Below are 20,714 nucleotides of genomic sequence, written 5' to 3'. Positions count from 1 at the left end.
TTGAATTTATACAGTATTAGGATCCATGCACATTAGCAGTTTTTTAAAGATAAAAAAACGCTGGAAAAAAAAAAGCTGGTAATAAGTTTTTTTTAGTAGTGCTTAGGAACGTTAACAGTTTATTACTGTTTTTACAGTACATGTAGAAAAAAAAAAAAGCTAGAAAATAGCTGTTAGGAGCATTTCAGTAGTGTTTAGGAGCATTTTTTTCTGCCAGAAAAAAAGTTCCCAAAAACTCTACAAAAACAATTTTTTTCTGCTCCTAAACTTTTTCCTCCCTGCACTGTGAATGTTTACATGTTATGTGCAATTAAACCATGGCAACATCTAATGTTTGTGTAGTATTATGTTCAGCAGACTGTGTTCTTCTATTGTTGTGACTTAGATGACATTCAGAGCACATTTTATGCCCAATTCATGCAAAACTCCACGTAATCCCAAGTGGTTCACATACTTTTTCTTGCAACTGTACTTCAAAAGGATAAGGACATTCCCTTTGGAGCAGGACTCAGGAAGCTGCCATTATATTGTATGGCATCACCCTAACATAGTAACTAGGCTCTTTGAGTGCATTGGAGTGCAGTCCTTAGAAAATGTGAGCAGACTACAGAGCCAAAACAGACAGTAAATAACAACTCTTGAAATATGAGATGATATGTAGGCTACTGCTGCTTAGACCAACAGGAAGAGATTTTTGAGTGGTTCACTTACCTCTATGCTGAAGCTATCTCACGCTGGCTTAAAGATCAAGAACTGAATAATCAAATGACCACATGACCACAGATTGCTCAGATCTTGGTCTGCTCGATGTAGAGAGCAGTGACTGTTAGTCTCTACTCTCTGCACTGCTCCCCCACTACTCACTGGAGTGCAGCGTTGAAGAGATGGTGGGTACAGCTGGCTCCAGCTCTCAGCTGTGCACTGGGAAGTGAAGCCACCTGTCAATCAAGCAGCCAGGTGGATCCTGACAATATTGTCGAGATCCTCCCAGAGCCTGGAGCTGGTCTGCCTCATTAGCTGATAGCAGGCATTACCCTGCTATCACAGGATCACAGGCATTACCCTGCTATGACCCTGGGTCACAGGATAACAAAATTAAGAGTACTCCTGTGACCCACAAGATAAGTATGGCCTAAAAAACATTTGCAATACTTCTCTTTTAAAGTAGGACTTTATTGTTCAGTGTCTGAGTTAACGTTTCTAACAATTCAGAAGTAGCATGGTCTTCATGACAAAGCACATGAAAAGATAATGATAACAAATGATAAATGTAGGAGCATTCATACCCGTATATTGTCGTCCATCTCAATTGTGGCCTGAAGTTTTCCATTTACACTGAATACACAGAAAAGGCCTCGTTCATAGTATATAATACAATGCCCTTCTCTTGAGGCTTGGATAACTTTTGGTCGGACACAGTTTTCTGGAGCCTCTAGTGTTCTCAGCAGATCTCCATTCATAGAATGTATCAGACATGGGCCTTCTGAAACATATAGGATGAAAGAAGAATCAGTACAATGGTATCACATAAAATGTACTTAATTCTACCTTAAACATACTTTCAGCGTTCATAAAAAGAAAAAATTACCTTTGGAGCCACTTATCACTAAGCCAAGCTCTGCACAAACTGTAGCACAGGTGATTTCACAGTCATGGCCAGTCAGGATTGCTCGAGGAGTAGCAAATTCATCTGTAAAATATAGAGGCAGAGAAATGTAGACAGAACTGCAATGCTGTCAGCCTGAAACCAAACATATTACAATAAGTGTTCTTTTAACTAATGAGTGTTCTCATTGGCGGCTTTCTTGAAACATTTCAAAAATTCAGTTGAATAAGATTGACACTTTTAAAGGTTAGTTTCAGCAGAAATAGTCTGTTTTCTTCGTCCCCTTGCCACTTTGAAGTAAACTTATGTGGGACTTAAATACCCACCCTCATACTGGCAAATACTTACTTTTATTGGAATCCCTTGTTCAGCTTCTTGGACTAAAGAGGACTAGCAGGTACCTATGAGTCGAAGGAGGTATAGGACTCTTTTTCCTTTCTCCCACAATGTAACACAAGGTATCTGAATGGCAACTGTCAGGCACCAGAGTTGTCATGTTGGGAGGGAAAAGTCCTTCGTAAATGTGTAAGCCTCAACCAAAGCAAACCTAAATGTGTTCCCCACAAATAGCTGCTTCTACTTATCTTTTCAATGCACCCCTAGTGTCCCATTCACTCACAAGAGTTGTGAGAAGACCCAGTGTAAATTTAATTAAAGCTGTTGTTTGACTTGCCTTGAAAATACACAGGTTCACTTCAGACTACACTTGACACTGTTTGCATGAATCTAAGCAAGCCCCAATAATTGGAACATGTAAATGTTTCATAGCAATATATAGGGTTGTAGGTGAAAAGTGAAAGCTAAGTACAAATATACACTTTGGAGCTATTTACTGCAAAGCCTGAAAAAAAAACTATGTAGCTTGCAACATTTCTACTATATTAGGTCACTGATAAATAGACTGTAACAGATCAGAGTTTTATCATTAGCTAGATATTTGTTAAGAGAAAAAAACGTTAATAAAGAAAACAAATGCATGCACAACATCTAAGGACTGGTACGCTGTAATATATAGAATTTTTGTTTAACCACCTTCCACCCGCCATATAGTACAGTGACGGGCGCAAGGTTGTTCTCTCGTTCTGATAGGACGTCATATGATGTCCTTCCATTCTCAGCACGCATGTGCGGCTCAGGGAGCATGAAGCACAGCGATCGCTGGTGCGCTGTGTCCCTCAGACACAGCGGATCACAGAAAGAGCCGAAGATGTCGGCTCGGTCATGTGATCAGCTGTGTCCAATCACAGCTGATCACATGTAAACACGGAAATGTCGGTTATCGGCATTTCTCTCCTCTTGAGCTGTCACGCTGACAGCTCGCGAAGAGAGGAGAGCCAGTAATCAGCTTTCTGCGGAGGGAACATGTGCACTGATCATCAGGGCACTGATGATCAGTGTGCCCTGATGATCAGTGTGGCCCCAGAAGTGCCACCTGTCAGTGTCCATCAGTGCCAGCAGTCCGTGCCCATCAGTGCCACATGCCAGTGCCCATCTGAGCTGCCTTTCAATGTCACCCATCAGTGCCACCTATCAATGCTGCCAATCAGTGCCACCTATCAGTGCTGCCAATCAGTGCCAGTCAGTGTCGCCTATCAGTGCGCATCAGTGCCGCCTATCAGTGCTAGTCAGTGCCGCCTAACAGTGCCAGCCAGTGCCGCCTAACAGTGCCAGCCAGTGCTGCCTATCAGTGCCATATATCAGTGCTGCCTTTCAGTACCCATCAGTGATGCCTGTCAATGCCCATCAGTGCAACCTACCAGTGACTCCTCATCAGTGTCCATCAGTGCATCCCATCAGTGCCCATCACTGCAGCCTCATTAGTGCACATCAGTGAAGGAGAAAAATCACTTATTTACAAAATTGTATAACAAAAACTAAAAAAAAAAACGTGTTTTTGTTTAAAATTTTCAGTGGTTTTTGGTTTAAGAAAAAAAAATCCCAGAGGTGATTAAATACCACCAAAAGAAAGCTCTGTCTCAAAAGAATGATAAAAATTTCATATGGGTACAGTGTTGCATGACCGCGCAATTGTCATTCAAAGTGTGACAGCACTGAAAGCTGGAAATTGGCCTGGGCAGGAAGGGGGTATAAGTGCCCTGTAGGCAAGTGGTTAAATAGGTTTTAAATAATAATCTACAGCATATACAACCATCACCATTTAAAATAAAATAGGGTATGCTTTCAAAACAAGCTACTGATTACCATAAAAACCATAGAAAGTGAGCAAACAAATTATCCTGTATTTATTATGCAACAGCCAAAAGCTAAGACATTGCATCATATTTTCTTTGTGGCTGTTGCATACAAAGTATAGGACAAAGCCATTGCTCTCTTTCTGTAGTTTTCAAGTTAAAGTTAATGCATCACCAATCTAAATACCTTTCTAGAGGAAGCTGCCATTGTCTGACAAGCTGCATGCTCATTCCATGGAAGTTAAGCACCTGTTTAGCATCACTTGTTCAGCATCACAGAAAGAGCTGACCCACCTTGGAACTTGTATATGGACTGATAGCAAGACAAAGGCAGTTCCCAACAATCAGATATTCTGCCAAATGACAGATTACCTTTAATAAATGCAGTAGAAGCACAATAGTTGACGCCCACTGTGCTAAGCAGGGTGTACTCAAAAGGTGCTGCATGAAGCTCTATGCTCAATTTTGTTGAAAAATGTTTGTCTCTGGAACTTTCATTCGATTTTCTAAGGCTCAGTGAGGTCAAACTGATGCTCCTAATGAGACTACGGATGGTGCCCTGGGGTATTTCCTCCCAGATCTGGACCAGGGCATCACTGAGCTGAGGTGCAACCTGATGGCGTCAGATGGACCAAAACATGATATCCAAGAGGTGTTCTATTGGATTTAGGTCAGGCGAGCATGGGGGCTATTCAATGGTATCGAATCCTTCATCCGCAAGGAACTGCCTGCATACTCTCGCCACATGAAGCCAGGCATTGGTGTGCACCCAGGAACCCAGGACCCACTGCACCAGCGTAGTGTCTGACAATGGGTCCAAGGATTTCATCCCGATACCTAATGGCAGTCAGGGTGCCATTGTCTAGCCTGTAGAGGTCCGTGTGTCCCTCCATGGATGTGCCTCCCTAGACCATCACTAACCCACCACCAAAATGGTCATGCTGAACGATGTTACAGGTGGCATAATGTTCTCCATGGCTTCTCTAGAGCCTTTCACGTCTGTCACATGTGCTCAGGGAGAATCTGCTCTCATCTGTGAAAAGCACAGAGCGCCAGTGGTGGGCCTGCAAATTCTGGTGTTCAATGACAAAAGACAATCAAGCTCTATGGTGCCATGCAGTGATCACAGAGCCCCACTAGAGGACGTCGGGCCCTCAAGCCACCCTCATGAAGTTTGTTTCTGATTATTTGGCCAGAGACGTGCACACCAGTGGCCTGCTGGAGGTTGTTTTGTAGGGCTCTGGCAGTGCTCATCTTGTTCCTCCTTGCACAAAGGAGCAGATACCGGTCCTGCTAATCGGTTAAGGACCTTCTACAGCCCTGTCCAGCTCTCCTAGAGTAACTGCCTGTCTTCTAGAATCTCCTAAACACTCTTGAGACTGTGCTGGGAGACACAGCAAACCTTCTGGCAATGGCAAGTATTGATGTGCCATCCTGGAAGAGTTGGACTGCCTGTGCAACCTCTGTAGGGTCCAGGTATTGCCTCATGCTACCAGTAGTGACACTGTCCCTAGCCAAATGCAAAACAGTGAAAAACAGTTAGAAAAGATGAGTAGGGAAAAAAAATGTCAGTGGCCTCCTCCTGTAAAACCATTCCTGTTTTGGGGGTCATCGCATTGTTGCCCATCTAGTCCACCTGTTAATTTTATTAACACCAGAGCAGCTGAAACTGATTAACAACCCCCTCTGCTACTTAACTGACAATATCAATATCCCAGGAGTTTAACTGATTTGATGCTATACTCTGATTAAAAAGTGTTCCTTTAATTTTGTTGATCAGTGTTGTCACAGCTGCTCCCCTGCTTCCCCCCGGCAGGATGACCTTCCCCCCCCCCCGCCATCTCCCGTCTTGCCGCGGCTCTTTGAAGCGGAGCAGCGGATGATGAGAGGCGCGGCCCCTCGCACCTCTGCCACTATCTTGTCCCCATCTGGTGAGACCGGAGGAGACGGAATAGCGAGGTTCACGCCTCTCTACAGAGAGGTGCGAGCCTCCTGCAGAGATGAGAGGGATCACGGTAACAAGCTGATGCCGCACGATCCCTGTCATCCGCAGCGCGGGCACGAGAAGTTCCCGCGCTTGCAGATGTCCCTGGACAAAGGTCGCACTCACAAGAAGCGTGGCCCGTGTCCAGGGGGTGTGCCTTGTTGCCGAGCGATGAGGCACCCCGCCCCCAGTTGCCAGGATGACCGGAGAGCGTCATGCATCAGTTTAAGAGGCTGATGCCAGGCTCTCCAATCGTTCATTCTGCTGTGCAGTCAAGGAGGGAGCCCCAGCTGCAGCGGGACCCTCATGACCAGACTCTGCCTGAGACCCCCAAGGATAGAGGGAGATCGCCCACACCTGCCTGAGACCCCAAGCAAAAGGGGGGAGATTACCTGCTACCTGCCTGAGACCCCAGCGGAGGGGAGATTACCTGCCATCTGCCTGAGCCCCCCAAGCCTAGGGGGAGATTGCCTGCCAGCCTGCCGGAGACCCCCAGCCCAGGGGTAGATTACCTGCCTGAGACCACAGCGGAGGGGCGATTACCTGCCTGAGTCCCCAGTCCAAAGGGGAGAGACTGGACAAGCCAGCCTGCCTGAGGCCCCAGCGAAGGGGGGAGATTGCCTGCCTGCTGCCTGAGACTCCCAGCGCCAAAGGGAGAGACCCCTCGCCTGTCTCAGACCTCCAACAGGTACCTGTGTCTTACTTTCTTATCCCTGGGAGACCGGACACCCTGTCGGATCTGTGGGCATATGCTTACCCCTGTTTTACTTGAACTGTCCCTGTGATGATCCCCTAACCCCCCTGTTGGATTACAATCTGATACAGAGACTTTTTCTTTGCTCGCGATACTGGACTACAAGTGTTTTAGCCCCTCCTTGCTGTCCCTCTACTAGCAAGATCACCCTCCCTGCCATTTTCCCATTGAGTGACTGTCATTTTGTCTCAATAAAGCTTTGTGTGTTTCCCATCTGCTCTGTGTGTTCTGTCCTGCCTACCCTCCGTCACAAGTGTATATATCATTAAAAGTAAATATTCCATTTAGTTTCCATCTCTGACTTCTCATTTAAATATGTTGCTTGGCTGCCATGTTGAACCACCTGCCTCAGTATGATTTCCTTGTCTGGAATAAGTATGTACATAAGAAGTTCCGACTTTTCCTGATTTGCATGCTTGTTACAGATCATTGAATTTGAAAATATTGAAGCCAGAGTATGGCAGGAAACTTTCATTTTTAGATGTGGGCCAGCAGTGTCAGCATCTCTCTTAGGACAGGTTGTTCTGCTTTTGAACCAGGCCCATGATCTTAAGCACAGTCATAAAGTAGATGGTACCCTTGCCTTTGACCACAGGGTTCCTGGGTCTAATATTTGCCTGGATCCTACCACAACCCAAAAACAAGGCTGATTTTCTTTTGACAAGATTTGTCTAAAGTTTATGCACACACTTTTGTACATCTTATGTCATGGAACCAGCTGAAATAACTGGTTTTGTGTGATCTATAGAGAGGTGATTAATATGTGTGAAGTAAACAAATGTATGGAATAATGTTAATGATTTATTTAATGGACAAGAATTTAAGTATGGTGTATTTCACTAAGAAAAAGCATTGTGTCTTTCCTAAAATCCTTCTTAGTAAGTCACCCAAAAGGATTGGAGTGAAGCAGCCATGCCATATTTAGCAGATATTCTTACAGCTCTGCTAATAACCTGAAATTTACAATTACAAACACCCCAAACAGCAGACTATATTTATGTTTGATTTGTGTGTTGTATGCAGCTACACGTAAGTGGCCTGTGAGACTAAAAGGGAGGGGAGAACACCATAATGAGAGTGAGGGGTAACAGCCACCACAGACAGACAGCTAAGAACTCAAATAATGTTTTGCACATGTTTTTTTCTTTTCATGTTGCAAAACCTGGAAGAGGAAGGAGGGAGGGAGACCATTTTTTGAAATTATACTGTCGGCATGTGAGTAGTTTAAAAAGATCAAGAGGTTCTTTATCTTGACCATGCTACAAATGTGCAACATTCTAATTGAAAAAGACATCTCTCTTTTGCACACAAAAACAACTCAGGATACCAACTTTTTTAAAAAATGCTACTTTTGTTACCTGGTTGTCATTTGTTGCTAAAAAGGTCATAGAAGTCTTGAAAGCCTCACTGAGGCTCACGTGTACAATATATCACATTGTGAGTGAAGTGAGCAAGGCAAAGAATAACCTACATAATAAATCATTACCATAACACATACATTTGTACTAAGCTTGTGTCCATTCATACATGTGAGAGGGATCAGCAGAAAGCATCACATGCACAAACTAGAATGAAAAATGGATGCATTCTTTTACAAATACTTCATGTCTACTTTTACTTCCAAGCATTGCTATACATGGAGGAAAAGGGCAGCATAATAAAGTAGCAGATGTGTAGAAGAGTGGGAAAAAAAAACATTCATGGGTGGGGAAGCTTTTTGCAAAATTAAAATCAGTGATGTTTAGGTAAGGTATTTAGTTACTTTAAAATGTAAATATTACCAGTGTCATACAGGTTTATAAAAACGTATTATTTATGTCAGTTAGTTTTCTATGTATGAGCATTTTTGCATGAACATTTAATTGTTTTACCAAGATTCATTGAACACACCTTATACAGAATATAGTAGTAGAAGCCTAGTTCATTTTTTTTTTATATATGTGTCCCATTGGGCAGATATCCCTTCACTTCTAGATTTGAAGAAAAAACAGGAAGCTCGTCAAATCATTTCAAACTGATCAAAATCCCCTTCTTAGACAGTTGTTACTGTGACAAGTATCTTCCATTGGATGATCTCCCCTCTCGTCCTGTTCTTCTGGGAAAAAGTTTGCGGTTTCCTGACTTTGCGACCTCATGCACACAGGCTTATGAAATAAAGCAGCTGATTTTATTTCTGCCAGAATTTGGCAGAAAAAAAGTACTCTAATGTTACAATGTGTATGTGTGTTTATGCGCGGATGGCGTTTGAGCAAAAATGCATTCTACTGGCCACAAAGTTATATTTTATTTTGGCGATTAGAATACATTTACTGTACATATGCATGCGTTTAGGCACTTTTACACACATACACAGGTTTTTTTCTGCTCAAAAGTGCCTCTCAGAACATGCCTTTGGTGTTTTTTTATTACTGCCTGTAAAAGCCTACGTGTGCATGGCCACATATGCTAACAGAGGCGATTTTACAGACCGAAAAAACCAGCATTTTTAAACACCGTGTACACGAGACCCGAATCCGGATGACAGTTGTCACTAGGATAGATCGAGAGAGCAAATTTCCCCAGTGGATACCACATTGAAAACTGTATAGAGGTTTTAAGTCTAGCCAAAAAAAAAAAAAGTTTTGACTTTAGATACACTAATGCATTGCCATGCTGTGAATAATTTAAATGATGGCAGTCATAGAAATGTTGTTTTATTAGGCAATCTATACTAGGATTTATATATTTATAGCAGTTAGATAAAAGGTATAGGAAGTTGTTGAAATAACTACATATAACTAGATTTTTAATTACCTTCAGCTCACTTACCTGGGGAAGAAGAAGAAAACACAGTCCAATATCTGACACCCTAAACCTTCGCTCACACGTGCGGCCAGGGGACAATAAAACTAAGAGGCCTGACAGTTTTTTAAAGCTGATTTCCAGGACAAAAAATATTTGCTATTTAAAAATATATTGCCTACAATGAGAGATGTCCCATGTGTGAATGGTGCTGTGTTAGGTAAAACGATTACCTAATTTGTTCCAAACAATAATTTAAGTGCCAAACTTCCAGAGCTGAAACTGACAGTTTCGGCTCTTATACAGTGAAGGATAGTGGGTTGCTCGCTCTTAACCTTCCACTCCTTTCATCCATTCACAAAATGTTTGCCTATTCTTTTCAAAGAATACAAGATGGTCTGTGAATGGACCAGGGTTATTGTGATGTTCATCCAACCTTTCTATTCCCTTGTCCGATCGCAAAACACCTTATTTTCTGTGAAAAGAACAAAAGAGGTTTTGCGAATGATCAAAGGGAGAGGTAAGTGGAGAGCAAGCGACAAACTATCTTTTACTGTACTAAAAACATAACTTTCAGTTTCAACATTGGAAGTTTGGCACTTACAGTAGTGTCTGTGATGAATTAAACTGTTTTAGCTAATGCAGCACTATCCACACATGGGACACCCATTATTAGAGTTAATTTATTATTTAATGGCAAATGTCTCAAAAAATTTTTTTTTTAAGAGAGTAGGGAATGGGTAAAATCCAGTCAGGCTATTTTTGTCATCGTTGTCCCATTTGAGAGATTTTCCTTTATTTCATGTCCTATGAGCACAACAGGAAGTGCGAAGAAACATCCCCAAAGTGAGTGACATCTGTTCTTAGTCATGTAGTCACAGAAACAATTGTAACAACTTTCTGCTGTATGTGACTTGTTTTTTCCTCACTTTCAGTCCTGATGACAGATGTCCACAGGACAAATATAGATACATCTTCCCAATGGTAACACAGCTGAACTTTTGGGGTAAAAAAATAAATGTTTGGTTTTCCTTTGTAATCTTTATTAAGTGCTTTAGACATGAATACAATAACATACATAGATATAAATTTATATAAGTTTGTGTAATATTGTGTTTTACTATGATGTTAGCTGGTGTGAGTTTTTGTAACTCACATTAGCTTACCAGAACACTGTCAGTGCCATTTTCAGCATTAGATGTCTCTTTAGAAAGTAAACTGCAAACCTAGAACTGATTCCTGCTGAAGTGCTCCATTTTGGGCAGAAAATAAAGTGTGTAGGAGCAGAGCTGTATGACAAGGCCTGGGTTAATGGAACCTAAACTTGCTGCAATCCACTGATGGGAATCCCTGTCTACTGTTGTTAAAGAGACCCTGTTGCCAGACTATTCATGTCTGCAAAAACATTCCCGTATGATATATGTGCATTTAGGGCAAGGTCTTTACCTGCCTACAGTGTAAAGCGTGCACACACACAGCACACAGTAAAACAGCACACAGTTAACCCTTTGATTGCCCTACATGTTAACCCCTTCCTGCCCAGTGCTTTTTATTAGCACTGATCACTGTATTGGTGTCACTGGAGATGTCAGTGACACCAAGTCAGTACCCCCCAGTGTCAGGATGCCCGCTGCAGTCCCTGATAAGTCACTGATTGCCGCCATGACTAGTAAAAAAAAAAATTCCAGTCACTATACTGCCATAACTTTCACGTAAACCAATATACACATATAGGGTTTTTTTTTTTTTTTTTTAGCAAGGACGTGTAGCAGAATACATTTTGTCCTACATTTATGACAAAATGTGATTTTTACATTTTTAAACACCTGTTAATTTCTAACCTCACTAGCCAAAGCTAATTTGGCTATGAAGAGCTGCAGAACACCGATGTTTTATGTGTAAATTTTTAGGCAAGCCTAATTTTGACAGCATGGGGGGAGATTTACTAAAACTGGTGCACTCAGATTCTGGTACAGCTGTGCATGGTAGCCAATCAACTTCTAACTTCAGCTTGTTCAATTAAGCTTTGGCAATACAACCTGGAAGCTGATTGGTTAACCTCCCTGGCGGTATTCCCGAGTGTAGCTCGGGGTAAACTTTCAGTACCAAAAGTGGTAACCCCGAGCTACACTCTGGATTACCCTGAAACGTTGCTCAGGGATTCCCTCCAGCACTTACCTTGTCCTTCGCTCCCGCGCTGTCCTCCCGCTGTGTCCCTGGCCATCTCCTCCGTCCGATGCCGGCATCCGACTTCCGGGTTCCAGTCCCTGCGAGTGTCGGGACATTCGGGGATGGAACCGGTGGGAAATTCGAAAATTTATAAAAGTGACATTCATTCAATACACGAAAATCTCATAGTATAACATTACTGTATCAAACCATTTCACATACATTTGTCCCTAGTGCTTTGTCCTGTGCCCTGCCTGCATTTTTACTGTTCTTTCTGCCTGGAAACTGGGAAACATCCATGGTGTCCAAAAAGCGTCCCTTTAAGTCAAAAGCGCTTTTAGACCAGCTAGAGAACAGCGATAGTAAATTAGACCCACTTGCAGAGTTGAGTGATAATGATTTGTGGGGAAATTCATCATCAGACACTGAAAACGATCCTGCGACTGAGCTTAGTGATATGCACACTTGGCGCTCTATTTCAAATTTCAGTGTTTTTGGTTTGATTAGATTATTGAACTAAATAATTATATTATTTTTTATGATTATTATATTATAATTTATGATTTTGTATTTCAAATTTTATCATACCCGGGATGTTTACTAGACTCTTGTTTGGACAGATTTCAGTGAGTTATTCCTAAGAATTACAGGCCTACAATAAAAAAAAAAAAAAAAGACATATTTCCATGTACCACTTTCAGCACAGAAATATTGACATAATCAGACTGCTAGGTAGGTTAATGTGTAGAGCTGCGCCAGATTTTCAGTCTCCAGCTTTAGTAAATGACCCCCTATGTGAAAACTTGGAACCTGACGGTATATTAGAGAACAGGCATGTGCCTTTTATAGCATTATGAATTATGCTCAATGAATATAGTTAAGTGCAGTATATGGCAAAGGCCATCAGAAGTAACTTTTTTTGTATAAGAAATACATGAATAAAATATTAAAATATTTTTCCCATACTAGCTTAATTTTCTAGCTAACAGTAACTTTAAAAAGAAGGACTACGCTAAATCAAATCTGAGTACGCCATACTGCCACTTTAGATAAACGTATGTGTTAGTAGTGCATTCAGTGTAAAAGAAACATTTTGCCATTTCATATCAAAGCGTAGTGTTCACTGCCAAAACTGCACACCATAAAACATTATGTGCCACACTGAGCTAAAATAAAATAATACCTCTCACCATAAACACTCCAGCAGAATCAAGTCACATTAGGCACAGAACCGTGTAATTCAAGTTCTTAATTAAATGTGTATGTGACTTCATAAATTTCTCAGCAAGAATATTATTTATCCAGAAAAGACTGACAATATAAAATCCTGGGAGTGGAGGGACGGAGGGGAAAATAAAGCATTAAATTGTATGTCGGCACACAGCAGTGCTACACTACCTTCATTTACCTCTCTAATACCCACCTACAAAGAGGACACACATGGTAACGTATTCACAGAAACAAATTATAAAAATATACCCTATTTTTTAAATTACTTCCAGAGAAAATGTAATAATATAACAGCAGTAAACCTCTGAAAGGAAAAATAAATATTTACTTCTATACTTGCTTGACATCAGATCCCCACCCCCTGCCTCCTGGAGCTAAAAAAATACCCTTTGATGTGGGAAAATTGAAGGGCTGTAGAGAAGAGTATGTGTATCACACCAGGCTAGTCACTTCACTCGGTATATGTAAGGGTTTATAACCACTTTATTCACAAGCAAATGATTTAAATAGACCAAATATACAGAGGTGATGTCTCCAGATATGGATAAGTGGATGCTAATAAAGCAACACCAGGTGAAGGCAAATCAAGGGGCCGCACCAATAAAATACATGCTCAAAAAGTAATTACAAAGGCTACTTGTAACTACAAAATATAACATTCATATACTGGCATAACTTCAGTTGAAAAACTCTGCTGCCACCTGGGAAACAAAGTTCAGTCCAAACTCCCCCTGGGATTCCCTGCTTTGCTCAAGCCAGAACATGGGTGCAAATAAAAAGGCGGGTCCTAGCAGTATCTTCCTCAGTCTGAGATGTTTTAGATTAAACCAAATAATAGCAGGATTGCAGTTAGATTTGGGATGTGCTTCACACCAAACTATGTTTACTCAGCATAGTAGCTCAATCACTCCTCATATCCAACAATGCAATGTAGGTAGCACAGTAACCTAATAAGTTGCAAATATTTAAAAAGGTATGCGGTAGGTGCGTGTATGTTTGTGTGTGTGCGTGGTAGTGGGGGAAGGGGTGCTGAACTGTGACTTAGAAGAGATATTTTTAAGGTCTGCATATTGTGCGGGGGCTGCGGTGCACCCAAGGCATGCAGCAGAAATATTTTAACAGTATTCTGTAGTGTAAGGTCCACATTAAATTAACAGATAATGCTCAGCTTTGCATATGGGTATGTAAAGCTAAAGCCCCACACACAGTGAGAATATTGGAGGAATGATCGTCAGTTTGTTGTTTTTGTTTTTTTGCATGCTAGCCTCATACTGATAATAAAAAGGTTAGTAAAGTGATGAAAATTTGCGTAGAACAGAAAAAAAATTCAGAAGTGATGTCATATATTGTAGTGTATTTTTGAACAAAAACTGTGTTGATTAAATGAAAATTGTACAATCTGGTATCACACTAGAAAAATGTTTGTGCTTGTCCCTTTGAATAGTTTTGGATGAAAGCTGTATACGAACGATCAGATTATCGTATGATCGCTTCAAAATCTGTATTTTTGTATGATTTTCTGATCGTGTGTACTAGGTTTAATCTGTTTTCTCCTGAATGAGCTTTGTGATAGTCTTTATCTGCTTTGTATCAGCCTGCTTTTATGTTGCTATTGTAACAGTTTTAACTAAACAATGAATACGGATTGGTAGCATATTATATTACTTTGTATTAAAAATATAACTGGTACGCGCAATATAACTATTTTCTAAGAAAGAACAATAAGTGACAAATGCATTAGTACGCCTTATAGCCTTTAATACCAAGCCATATGTTTCTGGTAATTTAAAATACATTTCTGAGGAGATCCAGTGGTGCAACTTCATTATCTGATGGCATAAGCAAATTACTACTCAATCTAATCATAAATGATGTAGGAACATATGCTACAGCAGTTACATTTGTGACCAAGCCCCAAAGAAAGATGGGGTTTGCACTAGAATGCATATTTTTGTTGTCTGACACCAGACTACACCTGCCAAGGTTAGGCTTAGCACCTTTTTCAATGCTTATGGGGTTTAAAATACATCTAATGCTAAAACCGCTTTGTTGCCATCTTTGATAAAATGGAGAATACTTGGAACCTCTATCAGATATTTATTGCTTCCTTTGTTACCACCATTGTGCTGGCAACCAATATCACAGAGACAAAACTTGATGAATAATCCAAAATTTTACTGCGGTTACATGAGGTAAAAAGAAATCTTATGGGGAAATGGTCCTTTAAATCCCTTTCACACGGACGGACCGATTAGGTCTGCCTGTCCGTTTTTCAGGCAGACCCGATCGGACCATCCATTGCCCTCTGTTGAACAGAGGATGTAAACATTTACGTGTCCTTTTACACCCTCCTGCATCCGATCCTACAAAAACAGACAGATGGGGATCCATTCCCCATCCATCTAGTGGATCAGATGGCAGACAAAAGTAAAAAGACAGGCAGACATTTTACATCTGACCACCTATAGAGTAAAGGGGGTCTGTGTCCAGGTCCACTCTGCATAAGCAGAGCGGACACGGACCTGTCATCCTCCTGCTCAGCGGGGATCAGCGGACAGATCCTCGCTCAGCAGGTGCATCTGCTGGCAGAGTCTGCCCTGTGTGAAAAGGGGCCTTACATGGACAGATTTTCAATCATTTGCTGTTGCATCTCTGGGACAGGAAGTGAGGTACACATTTCCCCAATGGGACACAAACAGCACAAAAAAAACCTTTTTTTAATCCTTCTATTCACTTGAATGTAGTTCTACTTTACTATTAAGATTGTTGCTAAGAACACCCTTGATTTTCATGTTAGCCATTTTCAGGCAAAATTGTTGGACAAAAAGTCTGTATTAGATAAATTTGGTACTTTTTTGACAGTTTAATGCAGACAGCAATTAGGTGCTATAATCCATAAACTCATATTATTAATTTATCAGTTTTATATCAGTTTAGTTTTAGCACAAAGTTTGTGACATCAGTGTTATGGATACACCCGGTTTAAACCTTTTGTGTGTAACTTAGCACCATCAGTTTGCATCAGTAATTTGTCTACCAAAAAATGTGACTCAGATTTCTTAAAACATTTTCAACATTTTTATGCCGTTTTTAAAAAATATTTTTTAAAAATATATTTAAAAACACTGTACACTTTCTTTGTGTGCAGTGATATAAAAAGTGAGAATTAATTACATGGGCACTGACAGCAGCAGCTGTTACAAATAAAGCCATGGGATAACCTCACTATAGTTGGCATGGTAATCACATGATTAGGAACCACACTGTTCAGTTCCCTATCATTAGTGGACAATAGGAGCTGCAGGGTCTTACCAATAGGAACACACAATACTACCCGATCCTAGTTGTTAAAGGACATATAGATAATGCTTCCTCACTGTGTCTCATGGAACTTTACTCTACAGACTTCTGATAATATGTTTATGTAAATAGAATATAAGACATGAATTTTGAAATAAACATTACATTTTGGAAATAAATATAATTTATCCATAATCATTTCAATTACATTTTAAAGTGAAATGAAAGACGCATTTTGTATTCCTTGTTTTTCATATCTTATAAATCATTGTTTTCCTTCAGCATCCTACAATGCCCTAATCATGAGTATATGACTTTGGTGCAGCAACAGAATTGCACTGTTAATCCCTATGTTTTACACAGCCTTCCTAAAAAGAGTTTTGATTTTAGTTTTGGATTCTTCTCTCTTTCTGTCTTTTTGACAGGTATCATACAAACAGGAAGTAAGGAAAATCCACTTCAGGCAGCTACAAAAAACCCTCTGCCAAGATTTTAATAGCTAACTGTATCCCCAAAAGGAAGATTTCTTTGCAATTGTTGTCTAACTGTTAGGTGTCAGACAGATAGACAAGGGAACTCTCTCCTTTGCAAGCACAGACAGCAATAATATTTGACAGAAAAATGACTGGCCTATAAGGTGTATCCCCATTTACTCTTCCCCAACTACCCCCTTCCCCTCCCATCACCCCTTTTCTTCTCTCTCTCTCCCCCCCCCCCATTTTTATAATATATTTCTCTTCATATCTCCTTCTCTGCCCTCTCTCAAGCTAAGAAGGGTCTTTTTTACTCGCTTTCTATTTTCTTCTTATCTGTACAGCATGGTGTCTTGATTTATATATAACTAGCTTATTAACTGTACACAAACTGTATTGAACTTTAGACCATGGTTTCTTGGCTATGTTTAAATTTAACCGACTTTATTGTGATATTCTAAGGTTATATACAATGATTAACATTTAACTCAGACAGTCTTTTCTCTGTCGATTACCTACTTCATGATCATTTTTGGGACATCTATTATGTACATGTTCATAGCCATGGAAGTTGTTGGATGTACCTACTAAAAATAGATTAAACATACAATTTGCAGAAAAATCACAGGGAGAACACAGACACTATTTAAAACCTGACAGGAGTAATGACTCTTCCACACTATTCAAAATAGAGAATTGAAGGAAGTGACATACTATGCTAGTTATACATTCAAAATCTTATTTCCCTTAACAAAATCTACATTTTTAAGTTTGCCTAAGCTATACTCAAAATGTACCTTTTGTCATGAAAAATGTTGGCATTACATTTAAAATACTAGAACGCAAGCATGATACCAAGTTTGACAGGAAACACACAAACCATGCAGCTATTAAGAAAGCCAGTTCTGATTAGCAGATTGTATTAACTAGCAGGATATTTAGTATAAGGATGACATAGAAGTAATACAAAATATCATTCAACTGCAGCTATGAGGTTTACAATTACTTTGAAATGCAAACGTTTTTACATAAAGAGTCACATGTTTCATGGTTGATGAGATGGGTTCGGTGGAATATCTTTTAAAGAGCTGATTGTAAAGCAGAACAGATCTCTTCAAAAGATTTGGAGCTGCTGTGAATGCAGAACATTGGCATTCTCGGCAACATTTTATCTTCTTGCTGGATAAGGGGCACCACTTAAAATGTTTTTAAACTCTGTTAGGAAAGCCCAATGACATCAAAGTCTAAGGAAAGCTTTGTCCCTTAAAAAGGTTTACGAGCAGAGCTACAAATCCCAAGAAGGGTCTGAAAGGATTGAGCTTTGCATCTTTAAGAAAATATTCAGGAAGATGAAGTCAGAAGAGATTAAGATCCTAAATCTGTTGTGAAATACCAGATTGGTCCATGTGTACTGCACAGCATTCAACAGAATGGTCATATTTGTCTCAATTTCTTTTTCATCGATTCACCATCAAGTCTCTAACACAAAGCTTCCTCCAACTTCTACATCCTATTATAATGGAGAGCTCAGGCTAAAAATAAAACTGTAAAATTGCACCAAATGAAAAATTTTATGTACTGTACTTAACAGTACATTCACAATATTATCTGTTCTCTTTTTCTATATGCGTTGAAAATTCCATAATAATTCCATAAATTATTTGCGTTGGAAATTCCATAAGAATTCCATAAATTATTTGGGGCCTGAAGCAAAGAATTAAAGTAGAACTCATTTTTTAACACTTTTATATCCCCCCTCCTGTATTATAAAAAGAAACTGTGAAGTTCTAATTACCCTCTGCGTGTTCCAATGCTGTGCCCCACTTCCTCCTCACTTCAGCTCCACTGGTCCTGTTCGAACAAACTGGCACTCATCTAATTTCCTCGGGGCTGGGCTCCCAGTATTCCAAGAGTAAGCAGTCCTCACAAGTTAAATGCAAGCGCTGCTCAGTCCAGGGGGATTTGCCTGCCCTCCATTGAGGAAGAAGAGGAAGCTTTCACAACATCACTGGATTACCTACAGAACTGCATGCTAAAAAGGCATGCATAGGGTTGTTTCTTAATTAAAAAGAATGGGGGAAGGGGGCACATAGTGGGGAAACTGCTATAGTTATGCTTTAAGCTTTTCTCACCCTAGTTTCAGACATTCGTGCTGAGCTAGGGAACACATCATTGCACATGCATTTCATCCGGAGGCCATGTTGGAACTTGGCAAAATGAGATTTTACTTGATTACAGCACTGTTTGATGTTTTTGTTCTCTGTGGAATTTTATTTTAATAAAAAGTTGGTTTCACACTATGGGAGTGCCCTTTGTGTTTTTGTACCTTCCCATATGTCATGGATTACTGTGCTAAGATGGTGGAGATATCTTTTCCCTGAGTGGATCCCATCAACCCTGGGGGGAAGGTCTGGAGAAGGAAGGAGGAGGAAGATTGGGCTGACCAATTTCCCTGGAGCAAGAGGTCATTTTACGCAAGCGCTTTTTGACCTATGTAAGATGGTCATTGGTCTCCGGTAAGCCTGTTTGCACATGGTGCATCATCTTGGTTCGATGTTAATTTAAATTATGTTAATGTAAATAAGAGGTGTGCAGACGTCTGCTCACATGGATACTTGTTACCAATTGTTTTTGCATGGACTTTTATATATCCTGTGTTGTGTTTAAGTACACATTTATATTTGTATTTATTTGCACATATTTTCTAGAACACTAAAATACATTTTTTTTATTACATGCCTTATTGTATCAGCTTAACAGATCACGAATTTAAGTTTTAGTTTCATTTAATATAGCGCAGCTTTTTTCCATTTGAGCCTTGTGACTGGAATTTTCAACTCTTGCATGTTGTCACTTTTGAAATCTTTAAAAAATGTTAAACATTTAATGCCGATTATAGATTCCCCTTTACATTAGCTGATCCCCTAGAAGAGTAAACAAAAAAAAGAAACAAAATGGAATGCCCGAATCAACGTGAAACAAAGTCCTGAGTGGCAGTGTCCTTCTTGAGGGCCCACATTGCTGCTTGGTGAACAAGCACCACTGGGTCCATAAATGGGATCCTAAAGACTCCAGCAGCGGCCTTTCATGCTCCAACAAGTGAATGGGAGGATGGGGGTGAGAACAAAAGTACACGATCTGAAAACATGTAGAATGTTAACAGATTACAGCACTGACATTTTTTATTTTTTTTTAAAACTAAAGAAAAACTACAACCCTTAACTGAAACAGTACAAAAACAATGTTAGTTTTTTTAACCGTTTAAGGACTGCCCCATAGCAGATGTACTGCTACAGGGCAGTTGCACTGAGCAAAATCATGTATACATATGTGGTTTTGCATTTCCAGGTAGGGGGAGCATGTGCAGACCACCCTACCCACGCTGTCATTGGCTCCCGAAGATGCCAATCACTGGGTCCCTGCCAGAAATTCATGGCTGGGACTCAGTGATCAGCGGAGTAGCTGACGGGGGAGATCGGTGTGTAAATCCCCCAGATCTCTCTCTGGTCAGCAGGGACGTGCTGCTTTCTCTCCGCTTCCCCTAGTAAAACAGCACACAGTAAGCACAAATCAGTACACAAATCAGTACACAATAACCCTATTAACCCGTTCCTGCCCAGTGTCATTAGTACAGTGTCAGTGCTTTTTATTAGCACTATTCACTGTATTAGTGTCACTGCAGATGTCAGTGGCAGCTAGTCAGTTCCCACTCAGTGTCAGAATGCCTGCCGTACCATCGCATTCCTTCCATAAGTCGCTGATTGCCGCCATTACTAGTATATAAAAAAATTCCAGAATATATACCGCAATTTGTAGATGTTATAACCTTCACATAAACCAATTAATATACACTTATTGGGATTTTTGTAGCAGAATACAATCTGGCCTAAATTTATGAAGAAATTTTATTTTTTTTTATTGGATATGTTTTATTGCAAAGAGTTAAAAATATTGTTTGCTTTTTTTCAAAATTGTTTGCACTTTTTATTTTTTTGCGCTGTAAAGAAAAAAAAGGCAGAGGTGATCAAATACCACCGAAAGAAAGCTCTATTTGTGTGAAAAAATGCCAAATTTAATTTATGTACAGCGTTACATGACCACGCAATTGTCAGTTAAAGTAATGCAGAGCCGTATGGCCTGGTCATGAAGGGGGGTAAATCTTCCAGAGGGCAAGTGGTTAATAGAAAACCTTAATTTGTATTTCTGTGTAATCTACAGATTTAAT

At 40.2% G+C, this 20,714-nt stretch overlaps 1 protein-coding gene across 2 annotated transcripts in view; it reads right to left on the bottom strand.

Annotated features, from left to right (window-relative positions):
* Positions 1 to 20,714, bottom strand: part of LRBA (LPS responsive beige-like anchor protein) — a 970,380-nt gene that overhangs the window by 24,503 nt on the left and 925,163 nt on the right. For both annotated transcript variants that reach the window (XM_089670467.1, XM_089670468.1), the window contains exons 53-54: positions 1,589 to 1,690; positions 1,287 to 1,483 (exon numbers count right to left, since the gene is read on the bottom strand). In XM_089670467.1, the coding sequence (XP_089526593.1) occupies positions 1,287 to 1,483; positions 1,589 to 1,690 (299 nt within the window). The remainder of the gene's footprint in view (positions 1 to 1,286; positions 1,484 to 1,588; positions 1,691 to 20,714) is intronic.

The sequence above is a fragment of the Staurois parvus genome, unplaced genomic scaffold, assembly GCF_062004578.1.
Source record: "Staurois parvus isolate SC_StPar_1 unplaced genomic scaffold, SC_StPar_1.0 ptg000090l, whole genome shotgun sequence".
Lineage (NCBI taxonomy): Eukaryota > Metazoa > Chordata > Amphibia > Anura > Ranidae > Staurois > Staurois parvus.
Note: the sequence above shows the minus strand (reverse complement) of the source record. Positions and strands in the feature narration are given on the sequence as shown.